Source organism: Mirounga leonina, unplaced genomic scaffold, assembly GCF_011800145.1.
Source record: "Mirounga leonina isolate KUSES-001 unplaced genomic scaffold, KU_Mleo_1.0 Mir_168, whole genome shotgun sequence".
Classification (NCBI taxonomy): domain Eukaryota; kingdom Metazoa; phylum Chordata; class Mammalia; order Carnivora; family Phocidae; genus Mirounga; species Mirounga leonina.
Window position 1 is genome coordinate 2,052,961 of NW_023270426.1, and position 26,764 is coordinate 2,079,724.

A 26,764-nucleotide genomic window follows, 5' to 3' on the forward strand; every position below is an offset into this window, starting at 1 on the left:
GCTTTAATTCTAGCAGAGCAGGAAAACCCAATTCTTCCAAACACACGAACACTTTACCCTACAACTGTGCTAGTGCTTAAGAGACTCACTAGGATAAAAAGGAATACTCACATCTGATGATCACAGCCTAGAAGGCTTTGCAGGACAAATGGGCTCTCAGCTAAGCAGTTGTGGGAGAAGAGCCGATGAACTGCAGCAGAAGGACGCGCAGCCCACACACAGCCTCCCGCACTTCGGGATGCCGAGGGGGAGAGGGGACAGTCAATTCAAATACTTGCTGGACAAGCGCACGGTATGAGGGCAAGTGGAGTTGGACACGAATGAGACCTACTGGCTCACAATGTAGCAGGGACGCTAAGGCAAATGGGGAGGTGCCATGAAGATGGTATGAGCCCAGTATGGCTGGAATACAGAAAAGGGAGGCATTGCTTAGGGCCAGGGGATGAGACGATGAAGAGTTTGAGAGAGAATGGAACCAGCCACAGGAAGATTGGCAAAACTCGGAAGGTTAGGAAAAGGGGAAAGAGGAGAAGCAGGTGGGAGGGGAAGCATTTCGGGCAAGGGAAGAATGTTGGCCCCGTCCCTCAGGGAAAAGGCCCGTGAGAACATGGGGGGAGCACATGTTCTCTGCAGCCCGGGATGCACGGAAGGGGTGGCCCATGGGTGCGTCTACAAAGCGAGGCTGGAAGCGGACACGGAGAACTAAAATGAGGGGCGCTGCTGAGTACGCACAGGGTTTCCAGTGGGCTACGTTACATGCCCGACGATATATGAGCCTACTGGGGAAGTCATAACTCTGAGAAAAATGACAATGGCTACTACAGTGGTTTGGTTCCGCGTCCACCTGCCTGGGCCAGAGGTGCTTCCCTGTATGGTCTGCAGCCCGCGAAGTCTGCGTGGGATCCGCTGGAAGGAGAGAAGCAGCACCCACTATCCCAGCTGCGGTTCAAGGAGCTGAGAGACAAAGGCAGAGGTGCCAGGAGATTGCACCTTGCCCTTATTCTCCCACATACCTGGAATGCAAGTCCGCTTTACTTCTTGCCCTGGTGACCCAAGACCCATAGTCAGATGCTGGAGCAACTGCCCCCGCCAGACTCCTCTACCACAGCCCTGCTCTGGTCGCTGGATGCACCTGACCTGCCAGGTCTCGCTGTCCACCTGGGCCGGGGCCGCAGGACGCCTTGTCAGTGACTTCCCCCCAGTCCAGCAACTTGCCCTTCAGGCCCTTCCTTCTCCATATTCCTCCACAGTCTTATTCCTACGATAAGTCCCAGTTCTTTACTACTCATGGTGGTCTCGCTCTCTGACGGAATCCAAGTCACACACAGATGCCCACTCCCAGAGGGCTGGTGTGAGGATTAAATGAGACTAACTGGTAGCTGGCACAGGGCAGCTGCTTCATCATAAATTCCAGTCCTTTCAGTCTGGAGATCAAGGATTATAAACAGGCGACCTACAGGAGAACACTGGTGTAAGTGCAAATAAAACAACAAAACAAAACAGAACATGAGATCAAACGCCCCGAATTCTGGACTTCTGGCTTCTATGGACTGAAAAACCAGTAGGTCCGGAAGTAGCGGCTCCACATTCCTGAGGAGCACATTGAGGCGTGGGAGGAAGGAATGAAAACACGATGGCTCCACAAACGCGCAGCCTGCGGCGCTGAAGGACCAGCACAGGGGGACTAATAAAACCATCCATTCGCTCATCTCAGCACACGCCACATGTGCCAGGTGTGGGGGACGCAAGAGTGACTGAAATGGGTAAAGATCTCCGTTCCCGTGTGCGGACAGACAGATAACACACACATGATAAAACCGAATACAGAGAAAACCAAGGGCAGGAAAGGGGATAGGGAATGGAGTGTGTGTGGGTGATCTGCAATCTCAAAAATGGTAATTAAAAGCAATCATTGGAGCCAAGACCTAGGGATATGAAACAGAGCCAAGTGTAAGCCAGAGGTGAGGGTGGAGGGTTTTCCGTACACAGCACAGCAAGTACAAGAAGAGCCCTGAGATTCAGAAAGAGGAACCACCCGAAGGCAAGAAAAAGGTGGGTCCAGGTAAGGGGGCAAGAGGAAGACACAAGCATAGTGAAGGAGCCAGAAACAACTCGTGAGGAAGCGGGGCAAGAGGAACCTGACACTTCCAGAAAGCAGGGGAGAGGCTAACAGCTTCCAGTGCTTCAGGAAACACAGGGCGAGAAGTAAGAAGGCGACAATGGGTTTGAAATGTCGATCACTGGTGACTTTACAAGAGAAACTCCCGAAGCTGCTGAGGCTTATACAGAAGGCTGAAGAATAAGCCACTTGTGGAGAAGGGCCAAGAGTATGTTTGGACTGCTTCTCTGAAAAGATTAACCAGAGAAAGAAGAAGGGAGAAGACAAAAGCTTGCAGGGGCGGCCAAACTGCAGGCTGACTTCTGAGGAGGAGGTCTCGCCTGGCAGCGCTGAGAGGAGAGAAGGCGTGGAAGGAAGGGCCTCCAGAGCAGTCTCCTCAGCCTATCTAACCTCACAGCACCCGGACGACAGGATGCCTGACGTGCGTGCGCACTCTGTGGCACCCTGAGCGGGGACTCCAGACCCACAGCTTTGCTTGGCTGCCCCCAAGGTGGAGGGAGCTGGTATCTAAGCATTCCTGGAGCCCACTGGCAGGACACCAGCCCACTGTGGCACCCTGAGTAGGACGCCCTTCTCTAGAGCTTTGGGTCTCAAGCCCACCAAACAAATTCAAAGAGAAAAGGAAGACAGATCTAAGCTTTTTGCATGAACCACAGTCCATGACTGATGATCTCAATGGGTGTAATCCTACTCAAGTCATACAGACTTAAAATCACTACTAAGTGTGGCTCAGCAAGATGCTTTCCTGACAGGAGCTGTCAGAGAGACTCATGTTTGAGCAGCCCTCTGTTTCATGTTCCGGCAAATACAATCCCAATTTCCTGGGACCCACGGCATCTGTATCACAGGTCTCCCGTACTGGTAATGTGTCGCCTCAGCCAGAGTGCCTGTTAACACCCTCTCCAACACCTAGCACGAGGCCCTGGCTTCTCGGAAATTCTCAGACACCAGATTTCCTCTCTGTGCACCCACGAGTACATATCCCTCCTCACCAAGTGGTGATGACCAGTGACAGAACTGCGACTGCAGTTTGCCCCAAGCCCAATCTCATCCAAATGTAGGCACACATAGGAATTATGGTGTCCTGATTACAGTACGGCTTCAGAGGAAACACAGAGACAGTCTTCTACGTGGCCCTTCGTGATACGCACCCTCCAAATATCTACATTGAAGGAGGGAGTGAAGATGTGTGAGAGGGAGAAGACCAGCAGGACAAGGTCTCAGGGGAAGTACAAGGAGATGGGGTCAAGGAGTAGATGTTAAAAATATCTTTTTATACATGTTTTATAGTTTACAAACCACCTTCCCCCTACCTCTTATAATCCTAGCAACAATTTTAAAATTAAAGGAAGGTCCAATTATTTCTTGTCGGTCAACGAGGAAACCCTCAGAGCGATTAAGTGAGGGGCCAGGTCCCAAGCAGGTATCAGGGCTGAGACCTGTTCTTTCTGAGATCTGTCATGCTGCCAGAGGGCGAACACAAAGAGACTGCCATAATAAAGAGGAAACCTCAGGAGTTCACTCAGAGAGCCTCCTTGATCGGATCTTTCTTTTTAAAAAAAGAACACTGCTGGGGAGCCTGGCTGGCTCAGTCAGTAGAGCATGCAACTCTTGATTGGGAGTCGAGCCCTATGCTAGTTGTAGAGATTACTTAAAAATGAAATCTTAAAAAAAAAAAAAAAAGGAAGAAATTAAAAAAAATTAAAAAGGAGCATGGCGCTTACTTACTCTTACATGGAAATACTCAATTTGAAAAACTTCAGGCTACTGATGTGCTGACAGACTAAGTATATCACTTCCCTATTCTGATTCTGCCCCAAGTGGGGAAAAGGGCGAAAGGAGAAACGCTATTAATTTATACAATGAACATATGCTATGCAGCAAAATGTTTTACGGCAATGACTAAGGATTATTATATTGAGAAAGACATTTTCATTTCTTCACAAGTTCATTGATTCATGCTTAATATTCTGCCTCTAGCTTTTCAGTGTTATGCCAAAAAAGAAAACTTGCTGTCTTCTGGCACTATCTTAAGAAATCACCCCAGGATATTATCATACAGCTGACAGTCAAATAGGTAACCTGAAAATACTAGAAAAGTATGAAAATCTTAGTCTGAACATTCTCTGACCTATTACTGAGCTAGAAGACATTCAAAGTGGCATAAAGCGTCAAAAGAGAGAAGTAGGAAAGACAACAACCACGGGCTGAGGCAAACTTCCAAGGTTCTCCATGTCGCAGATGCCATTGTTAATTAAAGGAATAAAAGAAACTACATGTTCATTTACTTTAAGATGTCTTACCATGAGATTCAAGTCCAGCTCCCTGTGCCAGCCCATTGTCATAGGACTGAAAAAGAAAAACATTATTCAGTTTAATAGGGAAATGATAATAAGTAAGTCCTCGTTATGCTAATTTTTGGTCTCTTGCTCCATTTTGGTTTCTCCCTCATATCTCCAAAATACTCTTTCCCACAAAGGAGTAGTTGTAGGCATTTCCAAGTACCTGGTCTTGGCTTATTCATCAAGTCAAATCACTAAATGCATACAGCAGGCACATTCTGAGACAGTTTGTTCAAAGATGGCATCTATATATTTGATTTCTACCCAATAAAAAGCCCTAACCCTTATTCTTTTCCTACTTGCAAGAGTATACAAGTTTAAGGAAAATGTAAAGATGCTGTACTAATAAAATATTATAAACATGGAACAAGTCTATTTTGAGGCTTGTGGGTAGCTAAGGGTAACAGCACCTGCCCAAATGTGGATCTCCCCATATATCCCACAAAAGCAAACCAGAACAATACAACTATATAAAGCCGAAACCTTAGCAAAGCTGGAAGACGTGTGTAAGCTTTAAATTACCTGTCTATAGAAAAAGAAACCTCAAATCCCAGCAAGCTGCCTCTCCCACTCCTGTCACCCTTTTGCAGAGAGCAAGGGAAGTTTGTGGAAAATCAGGGGCCGGGGGGGAGCCAATGGTAGGCATGAGACAGATCTAAAATCACCGCTGGAGGGAGAAGGTCCACCCTAAGAGCGAAATATAGGTAGTCCTTCTTTTGTGCAGTTCTGATACGCACAAATTCCACATACCATCCTTCAGCTAAACAACACAATATGGTTCCAATTTCTGCAACCACGGTATATTAACTATGAGCAACTGCACAGAGTACAAACTTGCTGCTAGCATCTCAGTTCACAAGTCACTACATAAACAACAGATGTGCATCATAATCAGTAACTAGTCCCACCACCTTTTTCAGAGTCTGTTAGTAACTGGTCACTGCACATATTGTTCAGTTCATGCACAGACAGCAAAATGTATGGTTGTGTTGTCTCTTCCTTTGTCTTAGTAGTAAACCCACGTGACGGTCTCTGAAAAGGCAGAACCAAAAGAACAGACTGGCCACCAAATCAAGAAATGAGAAGCGGCACCACTAGAAGTGAAACTGAGCTCAAACACAGAATTAGAAAAAAACGGCTAGTCCCGGGAAGGCTGCTGGTGCTGCCGTCGGAAGAACTAAGTGAAGGCAGGGGCCTGCATGAGTGAGGACCACGGCTGTGACACAAAGGATGAAGAAAGGAATCCTTGGAGATGTTTCACAAAGATGAAAACACAAAGGAGAAAGTGCTGGAAGCTGCTATGAACTTAGGAAGGAGTCTGATCATTTACCGAGACAGAAACGATGCTCCCTCCCTGTCCTAAGTTACGTAAGGAAACAAGGCAAACACTGTCCAAACTACTTCATTCTTTTATATATATATATATATATATATATATATAGCTTTTTTTTTTTTTTACAAAGAAAACACTTTAACTCTCAATATTTCTAATGTTTTAATATTACAATGTACTAAATAAATACTGGTTTTACCGCTTAAAACTTCTCTGTACGCACACTTACGACTCCCGAAGAGTTTGTGATGTGATGGCAAAAAGCTGCACAGGCCCCAGAGCAGTGGTGATCTCCCCCTGACGACTCAGATCCCTGGGCCTCACTCAGCCCATGTGGTCACAATCCCTATCACGGGCCGGCCCACCACGCCAGGCGAGCGCTGCCGGGACTGTGTGAGTTCTGGAACAGTAGAGCGCTGACCACTGGGAAGGGACTTCAGAGGGTGCAGTGCTTAGAGGGAATGACTTTGATGAATCAAGTTAACAAGGAAGAGAGATGGACCCGCCAAAGATCAGGTCATAAAGGACACCAAAGGACCAACATTTAGAGACATGAGAAACAAGAGACTCTCTCTTCTACCAGGAAATCATGAAACACATACTTTCCCCAACATGAAAACAAACAAACAAAATCAAACCCCACAAAAACTCATTAAAGAAATCACACTTTGTTGACTGAAAAGAGTGTACTCTTAAATAGAAATTTTTCTAAGAAAGAACACCTGCAAAATGACTAAACAAGGAGACAAATCTATATAAAATAACTCTGAAAACACAGCAAATGGAATGAAAACATCTCGGTGTATGAAAATCTGCCCCTGCCTCCCCAAAATGGACATAAAGCAGAGGAGAACTGTAATACAGCTGCCCAAACTCAACTGTGATTATCAAGCAAGCACCTGAGAGTATGAAAAGGAAACTAAAAGTTAAAAACAGAAAGGACAAACAGTAGGAAGAAATAAACAGAGTTCAGTGACTTCAGGAAATAAATGGAAGAAAATAAGGAATAGTAAGACCAAGGAATAACAGTCTCAAAAGAAAAGACAGTAAGGGACACTGACAAAAGGCAGAAAACAGCCAAGAGACTAAAACTAAGACACAGCAGTAAAAAGGGTCAGAGAAAAAGTGACTGAAATCAAAGATAAGCAAAGAAGAAAGAGCATACACAAAACTGGAGTTCCTATAGGAAAGCAAACTAATTATGGACTGGAACTCGGGTTAGCAAACTGCAGGCTACTGGTGCTCATGTGTGACCTGGTGCTCTATCGTCCTGGAGTGAAGAAAGTGGTCAAGCTCACTCATAATAAAAGCAATACAAATTAAAAATAAACACACTGAAAGATCATTCTTCACCCACCAGACTGATAAAAATTAAAGAGGATGACAACACATTGCTTTGGCGAGGTGGTATGGAAATAGGCACTCTCCTACACTGGTGGGAAGAGAAACTGGTCTGCCCTTTTCGGAGAGAAAATGGGCAACATCTAGTATAATTACATATGCATTTACCTTTTGATCAAGCAAGTGCACTACTAGGAATTCACTCTGAAGATCTATCTCCAAAAATACATAAATGCATATGCAGATGGTTATTAATTTCAACATTGTTCGCCTTTGGAAAATACGTGTTCCATGTTCAGAACCGTTCAAAAAACTAGGTACATGCACACAATGGAGTACTATGAAACTAAGTATCTGTGGTGTGCTACCTTGTGAGGAAGAAAGAAGGAGAAACAAAAATGTACATATCTGCTCATCAAATACGGGAAGGACAAAGCAAATGCTAATGAGATTGGTCCCCTACGGTGTAAACGGAACAAGGTGGCAACTACGCCACTACGGACGGGAGTGAGCAAGGGGGCGAGACAGAAGGGACAGGAGGTAAGGAGTAACACATCTTGGAATATCCCTTTTTGTACAGTTCTGACTTTCAGAACCAAGTCAATATTTCACATATTAAGTAAATCTTTAAAAATTAACAACATTGGGGGAAAACCCTAAAATGAAGCCCCAAACACCAACAAACTTAGCTGTATTTTAACTAAATAACATAACCATACTAAAGGGGGTGGGGAATAACAGAAGTAACTCAAGCACTTTTTTTTAAAGATTTAATATTAATCTCTATACCCAATGTGGGGCTCGAACCCATGACCACAAGATCAAGAGGGGCATGCTCTACCAACTGAGCCAGCCAGGAGCCCCTCAAGTATTTCTTAAATATGGTATTTTGACTATATACCTTCAGGTTCAAACAAAAAGAGCAATGTATCTTGGATAATGGGAACCAGGCTGGTGACTGTCTGAGAAGGGAGTTACAAAAAGAAAGGAGGAAGATAAAAAAGAACTGTGGTGCTGGACTGAAATTTGAGGTATCAATAGGACTCATGGTTTTTATTACACACATAGATAAGGAAATAGAGGTGAGTGGGTGCGTATAAGTGGGGGGCAGGGGGGGGGAAGGATTCTGTGCATAGACACACGCATACATACATTTCCTAGCTCGGCCTGCTGAGAGAGGGACTAGAAGCCATGATATCCCAATGCCAGTGAGCACAGCGATCGTGCCCAAATGCTCGTTTCTACACACCATCCTCCAGTAGGAACCAGGGCTCCTTGCCAAAATGACAGATTCCAGGGCTATGGCTCGGAAAGTACAAGAGAACCTGGAAAATCTTGTGCCAGAAAGCCAACTGCTGCTCAAAGAATGAAGGGGGTGAGACAAAAAAAGGCACAAGCGTCCGCGTGGTGGGGCTCGCTGAATCCGGGACAATCTGACCATCAAAATAAGTAACGACAGTAACAGGCAATAGCCCACTGGATAAAACAAGAATCTGGAGTTCAAAGTGATACAGACAGATGTAAAGAGAAAGCTTTTTCTAAAAGCAGAATTTCAACTGAAAAATCACAGGAGGAATGACAGAGCTGGAAAATCCTCAACTGCATACCACCACCAGCGGATAAAAGTTTGAAGAGGAACAGGTTATTTAACAGTCTCCAAATCCCTCACCACAAGATACTGAATAATGATACACAGAGAAATGCTAACCTAACCGGCGCTCCAAAGTCACCGTCACTGGTAGCAGGGCAAATCAATACGCTGTATTTCCACATACAACACACGAAGGAGAACACAGCATTGCCGCCGTAGCAGTTACGCCAAAACACACGTCACCCATCCTTCTACTGAATATAAATCTCCTTTCCCTCTGAAGCTCCTTGAAGGGCCTGTTCTTTCTGCTCCACGGGCTCTCCGAAGTTTGGACTAGTGCCGATTCTACAAAATCTGACCCATATTCACACCTTCAGTTAAAAAAAATTTCACTCCTCTAAGAACTTAATTTTCATTTTGAAACACTGACGAGTAAAAGTTGAATTAATCCTAAAAGAGTCTAGTCTATGAAACGAAAACTTCAGATTTGGGAAGTAATAAACCTGGGAAGCAACATTTCCATGTCTCAGTTTCATACAAAAGACAAAAAAGTAGAGCAAGGGATAATTCTGGCTGAGACTAAGCTTTCCTTACTACTGCCAATGAAAAGATTAAGTTGTATTGTGAAAGAATAGCACTTCTATTTGATACTTGCCTTAAAATAAACCTTAGATTAAAAAAAAGGGGGCACGGGGCGCCTGGGTGGCTCAGTCGTTAAGCATCTGCCTTCGGCTCAGGTCATGGTCCCAGGGTCCTGGGATCGAGCCCCACATCGGGCTCCCTGCTCAGAGGAGAGCCTGCTTCTCCCTCTCCCACTCCCGCTGCTTGTGTTCCCTCTCTCGCTATCTCTCTGTCAAATAAATAAAAAAATCTTTTAAAAGGGGGGGGGAGGGGCACACACAAGTATTAACAAAAAGATCCAAAAATCTATTGTTAGCCCAGTCAATCTTGTTGTATGTGGTTCTTGCTAATCAAATGACTTCCGGAACTCCCACCTCACACCAAATATAGAAATAGTCTCACCTAAGAAACCATAATTTTCCATTATGCTTGGCCAGGGCTCCGCACTAACCCCTGCTAGCAAAGGCTATCAAACATGTGCCTGTGAGATTTTACGTCATTTTTTTTTTCCTTCTAAGGCTGACCAATCTCTTTCTAGTAAAGACATTTGTTTCCTTAGATACAATCAAATGATGTTTGAATTTTAACGGCCAATCAATCAATTTCTATATGGCTGTTCTGATTACACAACATATCCAAAAAGCAACCTTACTGCCCTTATTTCCAGATTCTTGGTGGAGGAGAGATGAGACGTGCATTATAGTGCAGTCCCCATATAGCAACAATAACCTAAAATAGTCATTTATCAACATAACTCACCATACTTCTTCTAATATAATTGATGGCTTTTTTCATATCCATGCCCGACCAGTTGTTGAGCATGTAGCAAATACAGGAGGCACAGTATACAAATCGCATATCATTTTCACTGCCTTCAGGGACTGCACAGAAGCTGAAAGAAATAACACTATGATTTACGATTCCATCGCACTATAATTTAGTTTTTATTTTTTTTGCGGGGGAGGGAGGGGTGAGAAACACCCACTTCATGTCTTTACTCGCAGAAAAATCTATGATTAAATATGGATTTAAAAACCGTATACTACTTATATTTGTCAATAAAGAACAGGACTATTAACTTGAATAATATAAAATGATCTCTAAATCACCGCTCCATTTCAAAGTTCTGATTTCTGGGTAGCTTTATACACTACCAGTTAATCCTTCCCAGATGGCACCACTTGAAGTGTCTTTGTTCCCTATCCCGGACAATCGTGGCATGCTAGCTTGAGAATTAATGGGGGGAAAAGCACCCGGGACCCACTGGGCAGTAAGAAATTTCCAAACCCAAGTTTTGACATGTGAAATTTCTCCTAAATGTATATGTAGATAACCACTAACTAACACAATATTGTATGGTGATTTTTTTTTTACCTATTCCATTAGTTTTAGAGAGGTAACAGTCTGAGTCTGATATCTAGTCCTTTATTTATAAACAAGGAAAAGGTGGCAGTAATCAAAGACTATATGGAAACTTTGAGATATTAGTCACATACACTGGCTGAGGTAAAGATTTTTACAGTATTTCCAATTAATGATAATTTATCTTACAAGTCTAAATTAATTTTCTCCTCATCAAGAGCAGTGTTTTTTAAACACTGAAGGGAAAACAGAGGTATCAGCTGATGGAGCACTAACGTAACAATACAGCAGAATTGGTTTGCAAACTTTTTTCTCTAGATGGTATCACTTTGCCACTTCCTAGATTTGGGGTGGCGTGGGGGGAGGTTTCACCTTAAAACTCTAGGAAGATTCCTTAAACATACCATACAGACCACCAAATATTACTGAACTAAGTTCTTTTTCTATCCTTTACAAACATCACTGAATCTACCTTCACTAGAATGTAATAGTCAATGTTCATTCCTTTCTGCCCCAGTCACTATGTCTTAAGGAACAGAAGTACAGACTAGTGTATGCTTACTTCAAAATATCTTTTTTGTCACCCAGAAGGTAAATTAAAGTCCATCCTAATATTAAAACCATTCAACCACTTATTTATGAATGTATTCACTATCTCAATTTAGACAAGAGAAAAAAACAAGGAGCTCTGCTATTATGATTTCTTTTTACTGAAATAAGAAATCTTGGATTATTTTTTGATTAGGGATTGTACATAGAGTGAACATTAAAGGATTCTAAAAGGGTTTATAGTAAACCCTAAAGTTCTAGTATAGTATTATACCCATTTTTCAGTTCTATAAAATTTTTCCAAAAAAGAAAAGGGAAAAAACCAGAGTGATGTGTACCTTCCATCTTCCAGCTGAAGGGCTCTCAAGCCTGCTAAGCAAGCTTCCTTATTGACTCGGCTTAGGTCATCTCCAAGAATAACTAAGCATGAAAGGCCAGTGTAGGTCATTGCTATGTGGCCACTATCATAAGGATGAGCTGTTCCAGGATTCTAAAATCAAAATTAACATGATGTTATTTAACTAGTAAACTGAAAACTTATTTCATTAAGTAATCTGACACCAGGTTTCAGGAACTAGTAAAATTAAATGTTTGTACTGACTTATACCAACACCTGATTGAAAAAAACAAACCTCCATTTTGTAGGTCTCAATGTAAATACAATTGCATGCTTTCCAGGCTACACAATTATTTATTTATTTATTTATTTATTTTTAAAGATTTTATTTCACAGAGAGAGACACAGCGAGAGAGGGAACACAAGCAGGGGGAGTGGGAGAGGGAGAAGCAGGCTTCCCGCGGAGCAGGGAGCCCGATGCCGGGCTCGATCCCAGGACCCTGGGATCATGACCTGAGCCGAAGGCAGTCGCTTAACCAACTGAGCCACCCAGGCGCCCGGTTTTTTTTTTTTTTTTAATTGAAGTACAGTTGACACACAATGAAGAACGTTTTAATTTTGACAGAATACAAGCATATTTTAAAATTCATCTCTGTCATAGGTTTCCCTTCTATTTTAGTTTGGATTAATCAGTAATTGCTTCAAATCCTAGAATAATACTCATCATACTAGAAGGTCAAAGTGAAACTTGTACCAAGGTTTTGGTTTAAGCAGACTCCTCTACCCACTCTAATAAATGTTAACTTCTATAACCACTGAAATGCATCAAATCCTGCCTCTACTACTCATTGGCTTGCTTCACTTCCTCCTTCTGGAAAATGGATATTAATACCTCCCTCAAGGGGTTATTGTGAGGATTAAATAAAATTACCATGACAAAGATGCTAGTTATCCTGATGCTGATGGAAGTACAAGGCAAATATCCAAAGGGCCACTACTTCTTGGGAGTCTTGAACTAGGTTCCTGGACCCACCAGGGAGTGAATCACATTATTTTCCTGCTCACCCACCTTCTGTGATTCCTCTCAGAACAAGTTTGCAAGGTGTTCAATACCTTCTATAATCGGAACCCACCCCACCCATCTGGCCTTACATACACGATTCTTTTGTGGTCTCACAAACATGCCAAACAAATTTTCATCTTGCTAACCCTTTCATTCTGAGTTCCTCCCTAGAGCTCGAACTCTGGTACTCCTGGCTATTCTATTCCACATTTGTAATAGCCTGCCTAGAACTCCTAGAGCACATTTCAGTTTTTGGTACTTAAACTAAACATCTACTATGTTAAAAGCACCGTGGGGAATCCAAACAGAAATCAAATGTGGAGCTTAACCTTAAGGGCAGAAGAAAGGGTCTGGTCAAGTAATTACAATACAAAGTAGAATGTAATAAGCGTCATGAGGGAGATACATTAACACAAAGATTTACCTTTTTTTTGTTTTTTTAAAAGATTTTATTTATTTGACAGAGACAGTGCACAAGCAGGGGGTGTGGTAGACAGAGGGAAAGGGAGAAGCAGGCTCCCCGCTGAGCAGGGAGCCCGATGTGGGGCTCGATCCCAGGACCCTGGGATCATGACCTGAGCCGAAGGCAGACGCTTAACTGAGTCACCAAGGTGCCCCAAGATTTATTTTTTTAAATTGTCATCTTATCTTCTGTTAGTCAAATCTGAAGACTGTTTCACTTTTTTTTTTTAAGTAGGCTTCATGCCCAGTGTGGGGCTTGAACTCACCACCCTGAGATCAAGATTTGCATGCTCTACTGACTCAGCCAGCCAGGCACCCCAGTAACACAAAGACTTAAATAAGGGATTTTTTTCTGCAGCAGCAGAGGAGCTTGGTGGGTGGAAAGGAGAGAAGGCTTTATAGGTAGAAGAAAAAGTAAAAGCGAAGTGGAGAAAGAAAATTCTGGGTGTCTAGCATGTATTAGAGACAACACATAATTTAACAGAGAATATAGCATTTGTGAAGGAAAACAGTGAGAAAAGTGGGTTGAGAGGATCCATCACTGTTTCTCAAGAAGTACTCTATGGCCATGGAAGGCCCTGGGCATTTATCAGGTAAGGCAATGGCCCACAGGTGGTTTGGTGGTTTTGGAAGAAAAACTGATGACACTACTGTTATATACTTCATCGGACAATCCTATGCGCCTCCTCAGATTCTTGCGGACTCTCAGCCAACCACTCTCAGTGACAACCCCTGGGAGGCCGATATGAGTCCCCCTGGCATCTCTTGCTCCTTCCACCACTCAAATTCAGATGAACACAATGTGGCATAGAGTGGGACCTGGCCTCCCCAGAAGATGCCAGGCGTCTAGGTGAATGTCACCAAAAATGGGTGTCAGGAGACTCTGCCAACCAAGGCAAAAATGGTTTCTTCTTCAATTTTATTCCTGTTTAAAAATGTCTTGGGGGTGGGGGAGACAAGAGGAAGGGGATTGTCAAAATGTATCAAAGCCCTGTTTTATTTCAATCAGGGTGGGTACACACAAGGTATGGCACTAGAGAATGGTCATCATGACCACTCGTCATGGCACCCAGATAGCCTGTCCACTAGGAGTAAAGGGAGAGCTATCTTCTTCAGGACCAGCATCAGCTGGAAAAGACTGTATGTGTAGGAAAAAGGGAACATAGTTTACGAATCCTGTTTGCAGACTCCCTGCTAAAAGCAATGGGCACACATGATTGGAGACATCTTGGCAAATTCACATGACCTCGACACAGGCAGGTGGATCTAGAGCCTAAGACAGAGGAAGAAAGCTGAGGCAGTGCCTCCATGAAATCATGCTGCCTTCTCCCAAATCACTGCTATTTATTCTAAAATGTTGAAGCAGAGCATGAAAAAATGGGTAGTATGCCATTTACATTCAGATTGCAACTGGATATAAATCCTGACACACTCCGTGTTGCTAGACACTAGCTTATAACCAATATATAAGCAGAGTGACCCCATCAGAGGAAAAGTTTCTATGTTGTGTGGCCCTCTTTTGAAAAAAATGAGGAAGTTTCTCTCTGCTCCACTATAGAAAAAGTTATTTTGTGCCGAGATGCAAACACCTTCAGAGCTGGCTCTGGATCTGATGCTTTGAAGAAGCAGAAGTTCCTCCCTCTGTGAGGAGTCCCTGCTTGCTGCACGCGGTGTGCTGGTACCAAAGCCTCTGGCCGTAACCCTCAAGACAGCCTGCTTGTTGCCACAATGTCCTCAAATTCATCACTGCTCAGGTCTTCAATCACTGCCTTGGCAAGAGCTTTGTCTTTTATTCCTAAGAAACGTGAGTCGAATGTAGTCTTTCACTAACACAGAAGTTCTCTGGCTTCCTGGAGAGCAAGCACCAAGCACGAGTGCTTTATTTCCAATTCTCCAGGAAATCACCAATAATTTTTATACAAATGACAGGAGAGTCACGATACTTGGGACAGCAGGGATCTCTGCACGCGTATGGGCTGCGCATTCTGCCAGGAAGTGAGGTGCGGACCACACTCCTTCCAGGAGCTGCAGGTGTAATGTACATTAGTAGGCAGTATATCCAGCTATATCAAAACATGGAAGCTTGGTTCCGTCTGGGTAATTTCTTAGTTTTCTGTCTCACTAATTTTATCAGCCACCTCCCTTCTTCTTCCTCCTGACCCAGACAGTAACTCACCTTCGATGGATTGAATGGAATACCCAGGTATGAAGAGCCTCGGAAACCACAGCGGTTTAGATTTGATCCTAGAAAATAAATACATGTACTTATTTAGAGTATACTTTATTTTTGTTTGGACTCTACAGCAGTTCAATTAAACATTCTTTCAGAAACTGAGCATTTTAGTATGAAAGCTTTGTCACTGTGTCCATTTTCATTCTAGCTAACGGTTTAGTACCAAAGCTTTGTTACTGTGTCCATTTTCATTGGTTAATGCTCACCATGAGCCAAGGCTGTTCTCTTTTTGTGGGAATTTCCTCATTTAATTTTCAAAAAAAATTTTAAGTTTATTTATTTTAAAACAATCTCCACACCCAACATAGGGCTCGAACTTACAACCCTGAGATCAACAGTTGCACACTCTTCCGACTGAGCCAGCCAGATGCCCTTCTCATTTTCAAACCAGAGACAAAATAATGATTTCCTACCATGTACCTTCAGTTTATAGCCTACCTCACTGCATACAAAATGCTTCCACATCTTTTCCGTATGATCATTTTTCATGTGATCAACATATTTAACCCCATGCTAAAGGAGAGAAAGCAGAAGCCCAGAGGTTAAGTGACATGTTCAAGGTAATGCATCAGAATCTGGAATCCTAATTTCCCATTCAGTGTCTTTTTACTTTAACTCATTGCTTCTTTACATGTGAGCAAACTAAAGGTATAAGCTGCTCTAGTTGCAAAAAATATATGTACTTAGTGTTTTAGTATTGGACAAATCTTCGTTCTGAGTCTAATAACGTACTTTGCTTTGAAGTACTGGGAACTTAATAAGCCAGAAACTTGAGTCACATCCATGAAAAGGGAGCCCTGTGCACTGGTGGTGGGAATATAAATTGGCACAGCCATTATGGAAAACAGTATGGAGGTCCTTCAAAAAATTGTAACTAGAACTACCATATGATCCAGCAATCCACTACTGGGTATATATCCAAAGGAAACAGGATCGCTATCTTGAAGATACGTCTGCAACCCTGTGATCACTGCAACATAATTTATAATAGCCAAGACATGTAAACAACCTAAGTGTCCAACGACAGATGAGTGGATAAAGAAAATTTCTCTCTCTCTGTTCCTCACATAGACACAACACCAGAATGTTATTCATCCATAAGAGAGAAAATTCTGCCTTATGTGACAATACATGGAACTTGAGGGCATTATGCCACATGAAGTAGGTCAGAGAGAGAAATAAATACTATAATACTTTATGTCCTCACTTATATGTGGAATTTAAAAAGGCTGAACTCACAGAAACAGAGTAGAATAGTGGTTGTCAGGGGCTGAGAGAATTGGGGAGATGTTGGTCAAAAGTACAAACGTCTACCTGTAAGATGAGTAAATTCTAGGGATCTAATGTACAGCATGATGGCTATAATTCATAGGACTGTATTATATCCTTGAAAGTTATAAGGAGAGTGGGGAGCCTGGGCGGCTCAGTTGTTGGGCGTCTGCCTTCAGCTCAGGTCATGATCCCGGGGTCCTGGGATCGAGCCCCACATCGGGCTCCCTGCTCAGCGGGGAGTTTGCTTCTCCCTCTCCTGCTCCCCCTGCTTGTGTTCTCTTTCTCTCTCTGTCAAATAAATAAATAAAATCTTAAAAAAAAAAAAGTTATAAGGAGAAATCTTAAATGTTGTCACACCACACACACACACACACAAAAGGAAATTATGTGAGGGGATTGTGGTAATCATTTTGCAATATATTCATGTAACAAATCATCATGTACACCTTACACTCATATATATGTCAATAATACCTCTATAAAGCTGGAAAAAAATAAGAAAACTATAAATGAAAAATTAGTTACACCCACAATGAGAACGTAATTATGGTTCTGATAGCTATTAGAAAATCAGCATGACAGATGTAGAGGACAGAAGTGAAGTATCCACAGAATGTGCATGCATTTTAATAAAAAGTCAAGTAGATGTGGAGTGCCTTGGTAGTGCAGTCAGTTGATCGCTTGACTCTTGGTCTCAGCTGAAGTGTGATCTCAGGGTCATGAGATCGAGCCCCACGTCCAGCTCCACGCTCAGCACAGAGTCTGCTTGTGTTTCTCTCACCGTCTCCCTCTGCCCCTCTCCCTGTGCTTTCTCACTCTAAAAATAAATAAATCTTAAAAAAAAAATCAAGTAGATGTATAGTTTTTTTTTTTTTTTAAGATTTTATTTATTTATTTGACAGAGAGAGAGAGAGACCGCAAGAGAGGGAACACAAGCAGGGGGAGTGGGAGAGGGAGAAGCAGGCTTCCCACCGAACAGGGGGCCCGATGTGGGGCTTGATCCCAGGACCCTGGGATCATGACCCAAGATGAAGGCAGACGCTTAACAACTGAGTCACCCAGGTGCCCCTATAAATAGGTTTTGAGGTGCGAAACTAGTTTCATATCTCTTACGACTGGAACATGACTAATTCATACTAATTAGTTTTCACTCTTCTATTTCTTCACATCAGGTACTCTATTTAGCTTTATATCTCCAATAGTACTTAGAATAGTAACTTAAACATTAATTTCTTGAACAATTTAGGGAACTTTACCCACTAAATGTAAAACTTTCCACTAACCACCTTCCCCCTTTAACAAAAAAATTTACATGAAAAAGGGTATTGTCTAATGGTGAAGATACTAAGGAACAGAGTTCTCCCATCTTTGCTAAAGATTTTGCTAAAAAATGGGTAAGCCACTTAAGACTTGTCAATATACAGTAAGAGTAATAAAAAGGCTCAGACTCTGACTGGATAATGATACATCTGAGAATTTACTCCAGTAACTTCCAATATAAGAAAGGTCACATGCACAGAAACACGCAATGTAGTATTACACTGGTAAAATCCGGAAGCAAACAGAAGTCCAACAGGTTAATGCGACACTCTATCTCCTCAAAGGAACATTAAACTGCTGCTAAAATACTTAGGGAAAACTATGTAGCAACATGGAGAAATGATCAAAAGTAGGACACAAACATTTATGTGATTATGTTTATAATTAAGCAAAGGATGCTTATCAACAAAACCCAGAAGGGAATAAACAAAAGAAAATTGTGTGGTATGACAGGAGAGTGAATTTTGTTCTTGGTATGAGTCATTTTTGCCCTAACAAATTATCACAAACTTACTACCTGAAACCACACCCACTTATTGTCGCACACTTCTGTACGTTCCGAAGTCCGTGAGGTCCACCAGGCTGGACCGGGGTGCTGGCAGGGGTTGCACTCCCTGCTGGAGGCTCTGGGGAACAATGGCCCTCAAGTTCCCTCAGCTGGTTCGGCGGGTGTGGGACTGAGGGCTCCACGTGCTTGCTCACTCCTGGAGGCCACTCCTGCCGCTGGCCCCGTACCGCCTTCTTTAAAGGGCCCATGTGGTTGTACTGGGCAACACCTAGCACCCCCCCCACCCCTGTACATGAAACACCTGCAGATAATCTCCCTATCTTGACGTCAGCTGATTAGTAACCTTAATTTCATCTTCAAAGTCCACAGTGCCTAGTGTCTGAACAACCACTAAAACCAATAAAACTTTCGCCACATCAACAATATGATGGTTTTGCTTTCTTAACATTCGTGTGTTCACTGGAGTATCACTTTTTTTTTTTAAGGTTTATTTTTATTTAAGTAATCTCTACACCCAACATGGGGCTCAAACTCACAACCCTGAGATCAAGAGTTGCATGCTTTTCCAACTGAGCCAGCCAGGCACCCCTGGAGTAGCATTTTTAATTTCCTTCAAGAACTCTTACTTTGCATACACAACGTGGCCAACTGGCATAAGAGGCCTAGCTTTCAGCCTATTTAGGCTTTTGACATGCTTTCTTCACCAAGCTTAATCATTTCTAGCTTATGATGTAGAGCGAGAGATGTGCGACTCTTCCTTTCACTTTAACACGCAGAGGTCACTGTGGGGTTACTAACTGGCCTAATTTCAGTACTGCTGTGTCTCAGGAATTAAGGAGCCCCAAGGAGAGGGATGAAGGGGAACCGCTGCTCAGTGGAGCAGTCACAACCCACACGTTTATCAATTAAGTGCACCATCCTATATGGGCACAGTTTGTCGTGCCACGAAACAATCAGAATAATAACATCAAAGATCACAGATCACCATAGTAAATATAATGAAAAAGTATGAATTATTGCGAAAATTACCAAAATGTAAAACAGAGACCTGAAGTGAGCAAATGCTGTTAGAAAAATGGCACCAATAGACTTGCACGACACAGAATTGCCACAAACCTTCCATCCGTAAAAAATGCTCTATCTGCAAGGCATTATTAAAGTGAAGTGCAATTAGGGTGCCTGGGTGGCTCAGTTGGTTAAGCGACTGCCTTCGGCTCAGGTCATGATCCTGGAGTCCCGGGATCGAGTCCCGCATCGGGCTCCCTGCTCGGCAGGGAGTCTGCTTCTCCCTCTGGCTCTCCCCGCTCTTATGTGCTCTCTCTCATTCTCTCTGTCTCAAATAAATAAATAAAATCTTAAAAAAAAAAAAAAAGTGAAGTGCAATTAAATGAGGAACACCTGTTAGTCAGGGTTTGAAAAAATCTAAATGAAATATCATTTCCTTACAGGTAAATGACTAAACAGTATTTCTATTTGTTCATTTCTATGTTTTTAGCTTATTTACATCAATAACTTTTCTGAAAATTTCAGCATCAAAAATACTGATGTTCAAAAACATCACCAAAGGTTAGGAGACTGTGGCATGGCCAAGTGGAGTCAAACCCAAGATCCTATTCTTACTAGCTCTGTGTTCTACAGGCAAATAACACCCTCTCTGAGCTAGTTCCCTCCATTTCTGAACAAGGAACAGTAATGTACAGCAAGCAGTATTTTGCAGGGTTCTTGTAAGGTTTAAAGGACACGGGCAGGGGCGCCTGGGTGGCTCAGTCGTTAAGCGTCTGCCTTCGGCTCAGGTCATGATCCCAGGGTCCTGGGATCTAGCCCCACACTGGGCTCCCTGCTCCGTGGGAAGCCTGCTTCTCCCTCTCCCGCTCCCTCTGCTTGTGTTCCCCTCTCTCGCTATGTCTCTGTCAATTAAATAAATAAAATCTTTAAAAAAATAAAATAAAATAAAATAAAATAAAGGACATGGGCAGATTATGCTCAGCACAGTGACCAAGGCACAGTCAACAGTAACCAGTTCCAACAGATTCATTAGCTTTTTACAAAAGTGAAATAGGAGGAAAGTAACAGCTTCTGTGTAATTATCAAGAAAAGTTTGGTTTTTTTAAAAAAAGATTTCATTCATTCATTCATTCATTCATTCATTTATTTATTTATTAAGAGAGAGTGCACGCGAACACTGAGGAGAAACAGAGGGAGAGGCAGAGGGAGAAGCACGCTCTCTGCTGAGCAGGGAGCGGAGTACAGAGTCCGCGTGGGGCTCACATGACCTGAGCCGAAGGCAGTCGCTCAACCAACTGAGCCACCCAGGCGCCCCTCTTCTTTTTTTTTAAAGATTGTATTTATTGGGGCGCCTGGGTGGCTCAGTTGTTAAGCATCCGCCTTCAGCTCAGGTCGTGATCCCGGGGGGTCCTGGGATGGAGCCCTGTGTCGGGCTCCCTGCTCGGCGGGAAGCCTGCTTCTCCCTCTCCCACTCCCCCTGCTTGTGTTCCCTCTCTCACTGTGTCTCTCTCTGTCAAATAAATAAATCTTTAAAAAAAAAAAAAATCAAAACGCCTTCTCTTCCCCCTTTTCAAGTGTATACTGTCACTAAAAAAAAATTCATTAGGCAATCCTTTCTGATTCTTGTCGATATTTGTCTGCTATTGTGCGTTCCTTCATAATTCTAGTTAGCTTCCCTATTCATGATAATTATTAAGTATAAATGCACAATTCATTCCAAATTTACAACGGGATGCATACTCCTGATAGCCTAAGCTTCCTTGGAGGTTGCTGGATGGCGCCATCTAGTGTTCCTATTCAGTAGCAGCAAAATAAACCGGAAGGGTGGGTCTGGGTCCCAACAGGATCTATTGCATAGTCTGAAAAAAATATACAGGCTTCTTGGGTCCTATCTCAGGCCCACATCAAAACCTTCAGAGTAGGGCCTGGACAATCATACATAAAAATAAAAACAATCCCTGTTGGACAGACAAGTCAGAATCGAGAGCCACTGATATGGTGAATATATCCTCTACTAGCAGAGGCACAGAGTCAAACTAGTTTATCTTGTTACGGGGAAGTCGTTCAAATAGCAATATATCATATGCATCTAGGTACACCTCCTTGTTTCAGACTGTCAAGAGACCTAGACAAGGTAAACAAAACATCCTAGAGCCTACAAAATGGGTTTGTATACCTATTTTCTAAATTTCACAGATTGGTTTCAGAGTCAGACCTAGGCCAACTAAGGAAAAGGCAGGTGGGAGACTTCTTTTCATAGATGGAGACTTAATAGTTTCATGCAACAAAACAGTAAATGGAGAATTGAGAATTGCAGTTGGACTGTGACAAGATCTGTGGTGTGGCCTACCAGACACACGGTGAGGGACAGTTGGGCACATAATCACTGCGGGGCTATCTCTGCAAAAATTCTTGATCTATAATTCTTCCAAAACAGACATGCTATAATTTTTGAAATGTGCAACATGCTCAGTTTAGGCACATGCAACTATACTTACACTTGTAGGCATGTTATTTTAAAAAGGCAGCAATGGGACTTAAAAATCTACTTTAAAAAAATCTCACAGGAGGGGCGCCTGGGTGGCTCAGTCGTTAAGCGTCTGCCTTCAGCTCAGGTCATGATCAAGCCCCACATCGGGCTCCCTGCTCCGCAGGAAGCCTGCTTCTCCCTCTCCCACTCCCCCTGCTTGTGTTCCCTCTCTCGCTGTCTCTCTCTCTGTCAAATAAATAAATAAAATCTTAAAAAAAAAAAAAAAAAAACTCACAGGAAAACACACATGATGAACAGAGCACCTATTGTACAGAATCAGTACTGGAAATCTCCAGGAATGGGAATCTCAAAGGACTAGAAAACAGAAAACTGTACTCTAATTTTGCCTCTAGCATTAATGAGCTATATTATCGTGGACAAATTATTTGTCTCTTTGGATCTTAATATCCTCACGTGTACAATGACAGACTATAATATTCCTTGCTCTGTTCTAGCTCCAAAATTCTCTGGCTGTATCCTTGATGAGATAAGGGAACACACAACTCCCAGCCCGATCCCCTGTGTTTCCTGAACACTTCCGGAGGTTGGCAGGAAGGGCCCCAACCCTCCAATGGTCTGACCACACACTTATAGTAAGATACCACTGGGGTCTTTACAACCCTGGGGTCAAGTGAAAAGCCAGGGTTAACTCTGATTAAATATTCATGATGTACTTAAGTGTCACACATGACAGTCTCCACCAGGGACCTATATATTTCACCAGTAAAGCAGCACTGGGGCCTGGGAGTCAGAAGCCTGGGATTTCAGTCTGACTCTATCACTTAATAGCTATGCGTGGCCTCAGGCAGGTCTTTTTTTTTTTTTTTTTAAACAAGCTGTGGCCAGTTTTATTAAAGAAAAATTTTGCGTGATTTACTTTTCACCAGTCTGTTCTGGCATGCTTCGAGTGATATCAGAATCACCTGGATCAGTGATAGCCAGTGTGCATACTCTGTAGTATTTCCCACACGCTGTGCCCAATTCAGTATTATTGCCACTATAGGGATGGGCACCAGTTTTGGCCAACATGGCACAATATTCTATTTCAGATTTCCTCAAGGCTGGGCAGTTGTTGGCGAGGATGACCAGTTTTGCTCTGCCATGTCTGATCATTTTCAGAGTCTGCTTGTACCCCAGCACGTACTTTCCACTTTTCATTAACAAGCTGGAGCCTGGAGCTGATCGACTCCAGCGACTTTTTCGTCTTCTTTGCGGCCACCATCTTCCTGCCTTAGATGCGGGACGGCCCCAACCAAAGCCAGCCGCCAAAATGCTCAGGCAGGTCTCTTAATCACTGTCTCTCATTTTCCTCTTCTGGAGAAGGCAGATTAGGGGAAGAACAAATTTGACAATGTATTTGACAGTGCCTTAAAAATCATAAAATTTTAATTAACGTACAGCATTATTTCTGCATTAGCAAAATATCAATATTTGTGTATAATAACCCTGTAATATTAAATTTATTTTTTTATTTTTGTTGTGTTTTGAGGAGAGGTTCAAGGTTTTTCTAACTTCAATATTTAAATATGGAAACCTACTGTGAATACACAAACAATGCAGGTATAAAGATTAAAATTAAAGTACTACCTTATCCTGCCATCCCCCCAAGTCTGTTCCCAACCCCCCTCCCACAAAGATTTTCTTTCAGAATTTTCACTGTATGTTGATAGCCAAAGATTGTTGAAACATCTCTGCAGATGTTGGTATTTATAATTTAACCATATATGAACATTTTCATGTTGGTATATACATAGATCTACCTCGATCACTTTAATACTGCATAGTATTCTTGGTGGACCATAGTTTAGTTAACTGTTTCACTCCCTTTCTACTTGGTCAGTGTAACGAACAATGCCAAAACATGTTCTACACAGATTTTTGTGCACACGTTATTAGTTTCCTGAGGTATCAAATTCTTACAAATCCGGAGGATTTCAACAATGGAAATTTATTCGCTTGGAGTTCTGGAAACCAGAAGTCCAAAATAAAGGTGTTGGCAGGACCGGTTCCTTCCGGAGGTTCTGAGGGAGAAACCGTCTCATGCTTTTCTCTCAACTTCTGGTGGCTCTGGACAATCCTGGCATTCCTCTGTGTAGTAAGCATCACTCTAACCTCCACCTCTGCCCTCACAGGGCCTTCCCCTCAGGGTCTGGAATCTCCCTCTTCCCTTCTCCTAGAAGGACACCAGTCACTGATCTGGAGATGCTTACCTTAATTACATCCGCAAAGGCCCTTCTTCCAACTAAGGTCATATTCTGAGGTTCTGAGCGGACCTATCTTTTTGGGGCCATTATTCAACCCACTACAACACACACGAGAATATGTCAGATGCGATAAAAGATTATACTCAAAAATGACTCTCAAAAGGTTACAATGATTTTCACTTTCACCAAAATGATATTAGGGTGCTCTTTCAGGACACCTGGGTGGCTCAGTCAGTTAAGCGTCTGCCTTCGGCTCAGGTCATGATCCCAGATCCTGGGATCGAGTCCTTGCTCAGGGGGGAGCCTGATTCTCCCTCGGCCTCTGCCTGCCGCTCCTCCTGCTTGTGCTCTCTCTCTCTCTAACAAATAAATAAGTAAAATCTTAAAAAAAAAAAAAAATAATAATAAGGTGCTCTTTCCCCTGTATCCTTGCCAACTTTCCAAACTTCCGGCTAAATTGATGAGTTAGATAAAAAAATAATGCACCATTGTTTCTACTGTATCTCCCTGACTTTTCTCGTAAGGTTAATCCTCTTTCATGTAGTTATTGACTTCTTTTGAGATCCTCCTATTCTTAAATTTTGTCATTTTCTAAACAGTGATGTGTTATTTTCCTCTCAATCTTTAAGAATTCTTCACAGTCTGGATATTAATATTTTATTATATATATCACCACAATTTCCAAGCCTGTTACTTATTCAACCTTACCTCTTACTAAACAACATTTAAAAGTGTTTATTTAATCAAACTTACCAAGTTTTTCTTTTATGGTCCTGGGTTTTTAATATTTATAGATTTTTAAATTCCCTAAGATTTTTTTAAGATTTTATTTTTTATTTTTCCTTTTTTCCATTTTATTGTTATGTTAATCACCATACATTACATCATTAGGTTTAGATGTAGTGTTCCATGATTCATTGTTTGTGCATAACACCCAGTGCTCCATGCAGAATGTGCCCTCCTCAATACCCACCACCAGGCTAACCCATCCTCCCACCCCCCTCCCCTCTAGAACCCTCAGTTTGTTTTTCAGAGTCCATCGTCTCTCATGGTTCATCCCCCCCTCCGATTTCCCCTAAATTCCCTAAGATTTTATGTGATATCACAAAGTAGGACAAATACAGACCTATGAGTTACAGAAAGCACCTTCTACTCAGTCTGCAAATGCCTTATGAATGAGAAAATATTTGAGGAGTCAGAGGATGCTTAAATTAGGTGTCCTGAGATGAAATTTCCAACAAGCAATTCTTAGAACACGAGCCATTCATTCAACTCAACTGAATACAACTCAATGTCATCAACTCAATTCTGACACTATGCACAGATAGCCATCGGATTGCACAGGCTGAGGGCTCAGTCCGTCAGGACTCCAAACCATCCCCCCACCCCCAACTTCAGGCACCAGATGCAAGCCCCATTAGCTGTGCTGCGCCTGACCGACTGGCGATGGACTGTAGGTTCTCATGAGGCCCTCTCCTTGGGTACAATTAATTTCCCATAGCAGCTCACAGAACTCAGAGAAACCTATTACTTGACAATAAAAGAATGTAACTCAGAAACAGCCAGATGGAAGAGATGCTTAGGGCAAGGTATGGGGAAGGGGCAGGGAGCTTCCATTCTCTCCAGGAGCCCCGCTCTCCCGGCACCTCCACATGTTTGCCAACCAGGAAGCGCTCTGAACCCTGTCCTTCTGGGTTTTTATGTAGGTTCCACGACATAGGCAAGAATGATTAAGTCACTGGCCACTGGCAATTGCTTCAACCTCTGGCCCCTCTCCACGCCCCAGAGGTCAGGGGGTGGGACTGAACGTTCCAACCATCTAATCGCTGGCTGGCTCCAAGGACCAACAGCCCTCAACCTTAGGTGCTTTCCAAAAGTTACCTCATTAACCTAACAAAAGATACCTTTTAACACTCTCAATGCTTAGGAAATGCCAAGGGTTTTGGGAGCTGTGAGCCAGGAACTGTGATTGAAGACCAAATATACATTTTCTTATAAATCACAATATCATGATGCTGTAGACCAAATGTGAAAATAAAGAGAAGAGCAACAGTTAAGTTGGAAGAGGTATGGATGATTTAATAGTCCAACAACTCCTGAGACACAACAAAGCTTTAGGCACTGAAAGAAAAATCTAAGATGGACACATTCTCTCCCCCGCTAGAAGTTTACAATTCAGATGCAAGCAAAAATATTTTAAGTAACAGTTAAGCAGTGACAAATGGAAAAAAAAAAGCAATGGGCTTCAAATCAATGAAATCCATGGAGTTCACAGTACAATGCGGAAGAGAATCCTGATGGGTCTCAAAAGAGATGGAGAGTACCAATATGAATTCAAAGAAAAATTTTAAAACTTCCATCAAACTATAATAAACATAAGAAAAGCATATTATCATAATGAAACAACTCAATGAACTTTGCAAAGTAAACTTATCCATATAACCAGTGGTCGGCTCAAGAAAAGTACATGACAGGGGCGCCTGGGTGGCTCAGTTGGTTAAGCGACTGCCTTCGGCTCAGGTCATGATCCTGGAGTCCCGGGATCGAGTCCCGCATCGGGCTCCCGGCGCGG

At 42.6% G+C, this 26,764-nt stretch overlaps 1 protein-coding gene and 1 pseudogene across 1 annotated transcript in view; both read right to left on the reverse strand.

Moving 5' to 3' along the window:
- Nucleotides 1–26,764, reverse strand: part of PGGT1B (protein geranylgeranyltransferase type I subunit beta) — a 57,013-nt gene that overhangs the window by 17,189 nt on the left and 13,060 nt on the right. The window contains exons 3-6 of the mRNA XM_035013936.1: nucleotides 15,297–15,364; nucleotides 11,597–11,748; nucleotides 10,107–10,239; nucleotides 4,423–4,468 (exon numbers count right to left, since the gene is read on the reverse strand). Coding sequence (XP_034869827.1) covers nucleotides 4,423–4,468; nucleotides 10,107–10,239; nucleotides 11,597–11,748; nucleotides 15,297–15,364 — 399 coding nt within the window. The remainder of the gene's footprint in view (nucleotides 1–4,422; nucleotides 4,469–10,106; nucleotides 10,240–11,596; nucleotides 11,749–15,296; nucleotides 15,365–26,764) is intronic.
- LOC118016535 lies at nucleotides 22,826–23,225 on the reverse strand (annotated as a pseudogene).